A 10,000-nucleotide genomic window follows, 5' to 3' on the forward strand; every position below is an offset into this window, starting at 1 on the left:
GACTATTCGATTTTGTTGTTGTTTGACAAACAATTCAAAGGAGTTGTGGACTATTTTTTATGGAATTTTAGATGACAATAATAATAATAATAATAATAATAATAATAATAATAATAATAATAATAATAATAATAATAATAATAAGAAGAAGAAGAAGAAGAAGAAGAAGAAGAAAAAGAAGAAGAAGAAATGAGTATAACGACGATGACTAATACTAAGAATAATAAAACGCATTACTTGAACGATTGATTGATCGATTGATTATCAGTTATCTGGCATCCTGACATCTAAGTCTACCAGAACGAAACATTTCCGTGTGCTAAAGACAAAAAATCCAAAGGAAATCAAATAATTACTTTGAAGGCTGAGCCAAAATCTAATCTACAAAACCTACACAGTACCCTTTTCTCTGGTTACGGTTAATTTTTCCTTTGCCTACACATACACCGAATAGTCTGGCCTATACTTTACAGTTTTTCCTCAGTCCTCATACACCTGCCAACACAGAGATTACCAAACAATTCTTCTTCACCCAAGGGGTTAACTACTACACTGTAATTTTTCAGCCGTTACTTTCCTCTTAGTAAGGGTAGAAGAGACTCTATAGCTATGGCAAGCAGCTCTTCTAGGAGGTCACTCAAAAATAAAACCACTATTCTCTAGTCTTGGGTAGTGCCATAGCCTCTGTACCATGCTCTTCCACTGTCTTGGGTTAGAGTTCTCTTGCTTGATGGTACACCCAGGCACACTATTGTATCTTATTTCTCTTCCTCTTGTTTTGTTAAAATTTTTATAGTCTATATAGGAAATATTTATTTTGATGTTTCTGTTCTTAAAACATTTAATTTTTCCTTGTTTCATTTCCTCACTAAGATATTTTTCCTGTTGGAGCCCCTAGGCTTATAGCATCCTGGTTTCCCAACTAAGGTTGTAGCTTAGCAAGTACTACTACTACTACTACTACTACTACTACTACTACTACTACTACTACTAATAATAATAATAATAATAATAATACAGGAAGAGGAAACCTGGACTTACGCGTTCCCCTGGGACATGCAAAGATACCCCGTACCGGGTCTGGCTGGGTCCTCCTCCATAGGGCGTCATCCATTCACTGTCCACCTGTAATTAGGACATCGTTAAAATTAGAACTGGTTAAACGATTAATATTCATTACATGTAGGAGAAGTGTTAAATGCATTTTAAGATTTGTTTAATTAAATGTAGGTACAAACTATACTAAGCTTTAAACTTGCTGTCATTTTGAAGTTTGTTTAACTAAAAATCAAGTTGATGTCTATCAGATTTTTACTAATCCATTAAATAAAAAAATTTGAACTTTGGGACAGAAAATTGGAAATATTCAAGGGAAATTAAAGACATTATTCCAAGACTTATTGAAAAGATAGTATTTTCTCTTGTTTAGAATAAGCTAAAATTTTCATGGGGATAATACTGGCGAAACTACTAGCAATAAGCTTTTGGCTAAAAATAAAAAAGAAGAATGTGAACTGAAACTTTTTCACTACTGTAAATGTTTACACTGCTGGGGGGGGGGGGGGATTTACGGTTATCTTTATTAAATCATATTCCTTGGAGAGTCTTCTCAGTAGTTATTTCCTTCCAAAAGGAAAGCTATAAAAAAAAAAAAACTGATGAAGTATTTATTTGTTATACAAGACAACATCCAGTGAACACACCCATACGTGCTAAAATTCCTTAATTGTCGGGGCAAAAAGATCAGCAGCCAAACAGAGACACTAACCAACATCCATTAACTTTACTAGACTAATCATATAGGGTCGAAACTTGTCCAGGATTAGCAGACGTACCATGTTTCCCATGTATCTAATCTATGGTCACTTAATTATGGGATGATATGGGACGCTACTATAAACGCATCTTTTACCAGACTACAATACTTTTAAATGGGAATCGATGAACTAGGGTATGATTATATCAGAACAGCTCTAATATCCTTTAAGTTTTAACCGTATATAGTTAAACTATATGCTAATAGATGTCTTAACTTTGCTAGTTACATTAGCTTAATTTATACTGTAATCACTGGGTGTGGTATAAGATCTCAATTATTCTAATCCATTTTTAAAGGTTTAAATACAACTTGACCAGATCAATGTTTTGACAAACGTTTCACTTTAAGGATAATAAAACTGTCTATGATTAAAATCATAAGGCATAAGGAACATCAGCATGGGAAAAGTTTAAGACTATAAGGTTGAACGAAATTAATAATCATCAAGTAAGTTCTCGGCCATATATAGGCCTATACCTTTCTTTCAGTTTGCTAATGAAAAGGAAATATTCGCAGTAGCTTAAATATGGCACCTATCTACCTTTCATGGGATATTACTTCCATAAATTGATATTTTATTTTTTTTTTGTACAGTAGAATTCCTTGATCTTGTTTTTTACTCACAAGGTCAAGCTATCCCTCCTCGCTTTTCTACATGCATTACTTTAGGCAATGCAATGCTCTCTTAGGAGTTATTTGGCTTCACCCAGCCGTCGCTGCTCTGGGGCAGCGTGAAGTTTAGCAACTGGTCTGATGAACCCTATATCATTTCAGCGAGCAAATTATGGAACTTTGTTTTACATATCTAATAAATCTCAGGATCAACCTTATTAAAAACTTTTAAGTAGTCCTTCCTCTCATTCACGAGATAAGTTATGTGTACTTATATCTCGTTATTTTTCTCTCGATGTTTTCACATTTTCAAACTTACTAGTTCTATATATCTATTCTCATTTAATTAAGTCTAGTTTTTTCTCATGTTCCAACTGTAACGATTACACATAGCTGTTTTATCTTGAGTGACCTAAGAAGACAATATTACTTGTCTAGCAATCCCATCTCTTTAAATCTTATTTTTCTTTCTTACCTGATCAGTTACAGATTAGCCTATTGCATAGAATCTTAAACCAGTATGCCAAAGGGGTTAATTCAAACTCCCTTACATCAATGTTTCAATTTTACTTTCTTAAAGCTTAGCAGCTATCTCCTTTATGCTGTTTGTTTCCATAGCATTACAATAAACAAAAGTGACAAGGATCATCAAGACTATCCTTTTCTAAAAAAAAAAATCCAGCAAAATATTAACCCCAACCATAACAGTGCTAAAATGTAAATAGGCCTAGTTTCATTCACCTTTACCTAAAGGAGCCATTTTGATCGACACTTCGGATGGCTGAGGAAGTGAAAGACTTCCTCGAAGAAGAAAGGAAGCCGAAACTTCTTGACCAGAGGAAAATCCAAGGAATAACAATCTAAATATTCCTTACCTGATTACCGTCAAGATACCATTGCAACTTGGCATCAAGGGCTTGCTGGTGAGGTCTCTGCGTCTGACAACCAACTTTGATCATCTCAGAAGGTTCGTAGATCTCCCGTTCTCCTACCAGCGTGGGTGGCCGTAAGGGCTCCTCTGCGAACAACAATGTCAGGGTTAAAAATAGAACAGAAAAGTGATCGAGATATAGGCAAGGGATGATTCTAAAAGTACCTTAAAGACAGGTTTATGGCATATAAATATCAGAGGAGGTACACGTTCTTATAGCATAACAAGTTAGACTGAATGAAAGAGATATAAACTACCAAACATATTAGGAATGATGAAGCTTAAGATTTGCATGTGATTTTCGCTTAACAAACTGTGATATTTGCCTCTTCTCTACATACAGTATTTAAGTGTTTACATTGAGACATAATATGTATTTTACGTTATATAAGTATGTATAAATATATCTATATGTATGTTAATATATATGTGCGCATAAATGCAAATATGTATATATAAAAATGCGTGAAGCATGGCTTATATCATATATATACTGTATATATATATATATATATATATATATATATATATATATATATATATATATATATATATATATATATATATATTCCTAACTTGGGTGGCTCAAGAAAAAATACACAATTATCATTGCTATATTTACACATGACTGCTGAATTGAGGAGGAACCCTTTGTGCAGAAAACTTCCACAATAGCAGCTGCTTCATACTTCAACAGAGACAAACAACCAGCATTGTGTCCAACCCCAAAACAAACTACACACATTTTATGCTTTTATCTTGCACTTGTTTCCTTTTTCGTGACTGGGTAATAAAGCTTTTCCTCTCAAATCTTGCTTGCAGTTTACTTCTCACAGCAATGCTTTGGCGTTTCTAATTCCCTTCCTCTCACAATGATGAATTATATACTTTTCAATAGGCTTCCATTCTTTTTATTAGACCGAACTATACCGAAAGTTTGATTCACCCGTTTACCTACGATAACATCTTCATCACATTTTCATAACTCCACATTCCTCTTCTTCTCAGATGTTCTTTTGTCACATACACTACATAAACGGTTTATCTCAACAGCCTCAATATTAATTAATATGTATTTAACATCCACACTTCCGTTTCATAAAGGAAAATCAGCTCAAGACTTTCCAAGTTTGCGTTATATAGTCACTCAAAATCTCTTCCTTAACTTTTGCACGCACACACACACACACACACACAAACGCACACGCACATTGATGCTTTTGGATTAATATAGACTATAACAAAAATTTTGTAAAAAAAATTCTTTTATAATTTGACAAATAGCTAAACTTCCAGTTATTTACAGACATCATAATTATATCCATAAAAAGAGAATCTACTTTTTCTTCCTAGAATTGATTTTTACTCATTTACTTTGATACCTTTGAAGTTCCTATTAAAATTCAAACATGTTATCATATATGGAAATGGTTCATAACTTTTGCACATAACAGATAAGAAAATTTCCATTTTTTATGTATCTGACGACTAAGCTTCATCCTTCTGTATGCAATAGATGCACATTTTTTTTCATCCATTTTGCTTGCAATAAATTTAAATGAAAATAAACTATAGTTTGTCATTACATATGAAAAGCAATTTTAGAATCAGATAGAGGTTACTAGCATAAAATTTTCGTATATTTAAGGTTTAATGACCTGGAAAAGACAAAAGAAAAAAAGACGTATTTGATGGGCATATAAACGGTGTTGTACACTGGTTAGAATATCAGTTACACCAACGCCATTATCGATATTGTTATTAATAGATGCAAGAGAACTATCAATACTTTAATCGATTTGTGGAAATCTACCCCCAATTTAAGGTAAACAAACTAATGAGTCTGTAGATTAAACATTATATTTACGGATTTTCCATATAAATAAAACTCATAGAAATATTTTATTATTGTTGATAGATATTATCATTGATTCTTATGCGTTTATTCGTCAAAGGCAGTATTTCTTTTAAATAGGTTGATCCACTTTTTACCCAACGTTCGATAAAAGTATTCCAGTTAACAATTTAATTTACTTCCCGTAGGTGTTCAAAGTTTCGTAAAATTTGAAGAGCTGGAGACGTCACTGACCACATCAAAAGCTGCCATTCACGTCATTTCTAAAGATAACAATAATCCAAAGTTTTAGCAGTCCTGGTTTTAGCTGACAACATTTTCTTCATCTTGTTTTTATAAATCTAATAATTTCTCCAAAACAGTTATCCCCAGAGAAAACATGACATCAACTATTGTCGAAAGCGCATTTGCATTGTTTAAAAAATTCTATTAGACACATCTTCATTGGCAGACCCATAATTGACTTAAACACATTGCCAACAAAAACAAATGTAGCTGTCTCCAGTCCACTGCAGGTCTGAGGCAGGTCAAAGGACTCAGACATGTCCTTTTTCATGTACGGGATTTGGCCACTTTCCATCACCACGCTGGCCACTGCAGATTGGTGATGGTGGGCGAATTTTGTCTGATCGCTGACAGCACCCCAACCTTATATGTGTCGCCCTGACTAGTACAACTTTGCTGATCATGGTGATACACAAACCCTTTCACCACGTTCAGGTATCCCCACTCAGAAAGGGATAGCATAATAAACTCATATAAAATCAGCTATTCACACCAATCGGGCACGCTCGCTTGCCTTTTCTGGATAAGATTTCTAGATCATTTCATTGTAAGACCTCTACCTTGTTCAAAATTTCTGGTAAAACCCAGGAACTTTAAGGGTGGGTACCCTTAAATCTGCATTCTTTGGCGTGGATTTGACAAATTCTCCTTTGTTTAAATTAGATGGCCCTGTCACTCACTGTTCAAAGGAAAAGGCAGCCCTTTTGGTTGATGAGTTTGGCAGAAAGCAGAGCAATGAGAAATTCAATTTTCCATATTCCTATTTTCCTTAACTTAAACCAACTATATTAGCTTTTCGGTCCCGTGAAATTATTATTTTTTAACTTTACCTTTATTCTGATAAAAATGCAGACTTATACGGCATTTTTCATAAAAAAAAGGGTAAAGATAGCTGATTTCTTAGCTCCTAAGTTGTCTGTTAGTTTCGAATATTAGCAAGTTCTTTTGAACTTGTTTGGAGAATTGGTAATATTACTCAATTAGTTAAATGTGTTTGCTGTAACTATATCCAAGCTCATTACCGTTTAGCATTCCTAACTCCTATGTTATCTAAATGTTACTGGTATGCTGGAGGTGATAATCAGTCTCCTTGTGTACGTTTTAGTTTTCACAGAGGCCCTGGAGTAAGTGATCGACACATTTCCGCCATGAAAGCCGATTGGTATATCAAGTTATATAAATGATTGTTTTGTCAATTACAAACTTGAATTCTATGCATTCAGATATTGAGTGACACGCAGTGTTTAATATTGAATTCTCTGTACCTCGGAAACAATTACATACACACATATATACAGACATGTAAGCATGCATGTATATATATATATATATATATATATATATATATATATATATATATATATATATATATATATGTATATATATATATATGTATATATATGTATATATATACATATATATGTATATATACATACATATAAATTCATATATAGGTATATACAGTATATATATATATATATATATATATATATATATATATATATATATATATATATATATATATATATATATATATATACATATATGTGTGTGTACATATACGTCTATAAGACCAATGCATAAGTGAAAGACATATTCATTTTATCATTGACAGTTTCCATAACACTATTGTCATCGTCAAGCCTTTATAAGAATGGGAAATTGACAATTACGAATAAAATATTGAATCAATACCAAAGATTGGCAGCACAATAAAACTGCAATCAATAATATTACAGGGAAATAAAAATAAAATAATAAAGCATACACAGAAGAAAACAAATATATGACTCAATTGAATATTTTTTCTAAAACTGAGAAGAAAGGCTTAAGCTATTTTACCATTCTCGAAGTTAATAACATTCAAGAGTGGAGACGATGGCTATTTATCTCCGGTCTCATCTTTTAATAAACAAAGATTCTGAAGGTCGAGTCAAAAGAACAAATAAAGAAAAGAAAAAGGAAAAAAAAAACATAAGAAATACCATTCATTAAAAGGATGGTCTCTCATAGTACATAAAAGGTGGTTTGGTAAGGTGATATTTTTTTAGATGATATGAAAGATGGGTGAGAGAAGATTGAGGTCTGTTAGCTAACTATCCATAGCAGGACTAGTTTGGAAATCTAAGTATTAGACAAAGTAATGTAAAGTGTTGCTTAACCATAATATTAACATAAAAGGAATTTTTTTCTTGTTATAGTCTTAGAGTTAATCTAATAAAGCAATTGCTTATTTTTCTTTTACTTTTCGTTTGATGGTATTCTTGGCTTGCATTCAAACAATGAGACCCTTGTGTTCTGAAATTCCAAGTCTCAGGTAGCTCCAACACATTACATTGCAATCAAATAAGCATATAAAAGACACCTAAATTGAGGTCATTGCACCTGGAAAAGATTCCCCCCTCTCTCTCTCTCTCTCTCTCTCTCTCTCTCTCTCTCTCTCTCTCTCTCTCTCTCTCTCTCTCTCTCTCTCTGAATAGTTAACCCACAGTAAAAGGGTTGGTAAAAACAAATCAACAATTAATTTTAGGGAAAAAGTTTCAACATTTCTTGCAATGTTTTTTTTCAAGCCGAGAAAGTATTATAACCAAGGTAAAGCAATTTTACACATTTCTCGTTTTATTTTTTTATTTTTTTTTTTCATTTTTTAGTTGTGCTGCATACCAGTTTAGGGCAAAACTTCTTATTTAGAAAAATCCTTGAATCTTTACGAAAAACAAAACTAGGATATGAATTCTCCGAAAATTAATTCGAGGTAAACCGTATGAAGGTGTATAAGTTTGAGTTTTAATAAACATTGTACGCTCTACTTATCTGTTTTAATTGATTTTAATTAATATAATTTAATGGAAAATATTCCGATAAACAATTCCCTATCACGACATATTTCGACATTTATAAATGTTGGTTCATCACCTAGCTGCATTTCACAAGTACAGGTAAATGTACTGTTCCGGGACGTGAAGAAAAATACTTCGACGTGCAATAGATCCTTAAAAATTAGGAAAGTATATTTAACATATCATTGATAAAAGAGGGCATTCAGATAGCCAAACTTTCTTCACAAAACAGTTTAAATAAACAGGTCTGCGACAATTACCTATTGCAACTACCTCTATTTACGTGTATAAAGTACATTTGTCTACATTATTTCTGGTTCACTTCACAGGATGCAAAGGAGGCATCTGATAGCTCTACATTGTGACAGGGAACGCTGTTTAGCAAAAGAGAAACTTCTCGCAAAGCTGCCTATAAAACAAAGCACATAGGTTTGTAAACACATGATCAAAAACATTTTTTATCCATTTTACGAAGTACTCTATAAAAAAATATTGTGATTTGTTTCATAGCACTTCGTAAATTTTACTTAAGACACTTACAAGTTCAGATATGTTGTTTTACAAGGAAATGTTGCAAACAGTTCCTCATATGCTTAACACAGTATTACCAGCTACAATGTGCACAGCTGTCAGACATCTCCTTAGCTTCCCGTGAATTGCACTGGAATTAATAAAGCCAACTGTACCATTAAACGTAAGAATGCCATCAGGCATAGCTGATGCTAAGGATTTTGACAAATTAGTTCCACTGGCTTCAAAATTTGTTAAATGACTTTCGCACATATTTTTAAGAATAGTAGACTATGCGTGGTTTCCTTCAATGGGATATTCGTAAAAAGCGAGACTATATCAAAGCTGGCTATTACAGCATAATGATTAAAACCTCAAGAACATAATTCGAAAACTTAAAAGTTATTGAAATGCCAAATCATTGAAATTTAAAGGCTTTAAAACTGGGACTAAAATGTGGAAAGATTGTAGTTAAAATTTCTATTTGTTTTATAATTTCTAATGCTTTTAATTTTAAGTTATACCTGGTGTATAATTGAGATAAAATACAATTATTATCATATTTCCATATCAAAATGTTATTTTTGGTCTTTGTATTCAGCCCGATAATAGAGTAATAACAGCAAAAGTTTGCAATAAGAGAGGCTCCCTATAACTTTGGAACTACAGTATTATTGATGATCAAGCTATATATATATATATATATATATATATATATAATATATATATATATATATATATATATATATATATATATATAATATATATATATATATATATATATATATATATATATATATATATATATATAAATATATATATATATACATACATACATACATATATATATATATATATATATATATATATATATATATATATATATATATATATATATATATATATATATATATCTTTCTGAGTGGGGATACTGAACTTGGTGAAAGGGTTTATGTATCGACAAGATCAACCAAGGTGTACTAGTCGCTTTATACTATTCAGTGCCACCCGTACTAGGTTGGTTTGTCAAGAACAATCAGGCTAAAATCTCCCACAATCACCAATCCACAGTGGCCAGCGAGGTAATGAAAACTGGCCAAACATCAGACATGAATAAGGACATGTCTGAGGCCTTTGTCCTGCAATGG

The 10,000-nt window shown here is 32.2% G+C and overlaps 1 protein-coding gene across 2 annotated transcripts in view; it reads right to left on the bottom strand.

Annotated features, from left to right (window-relative positions):
- The window catches only part of LOC137621157 (uncharacterized), a 344,505-nt gene that overhangs the window by 58,726 nt on the left and 275,779 nt on the right, over positions 1-10,000 (bottom strand). For both annotated transcript variants that reach the window (XM_068351581.1, XM_068351582.1), the window contains exons 4-5: positions 3,307-3,449; positions 1,042-1,125 (exon numbers count right to left, since the gene is read on the bottom strand). In XM_068351581.1, coding sequence (XP_068207682.1) covers positions 1,042-1,125; positions 3,307-3,449 — 227 coding nt within the window. The remainder of the gene's footprint in view (positions 1-1,041; positions 1,126-3,306; positions 3,450-10,000) is intronic.

The sequence above is a fragment of the Palaemon carinicauda genome, chromosome 27 (genome assembly GCF_036898095.1).
Source record: "Palaemon carinicauda isolate YSFRI2023 chromosome 27, ASM3689809v2, whole genome shotgun sequence".
Classification (NCBI taxonomy): Eukaryota; Metazoa; Arthropoda; class Malacostraca; order Decapoda; family Palaemonidae; genus Palaemon; species Palaemon carinicauda.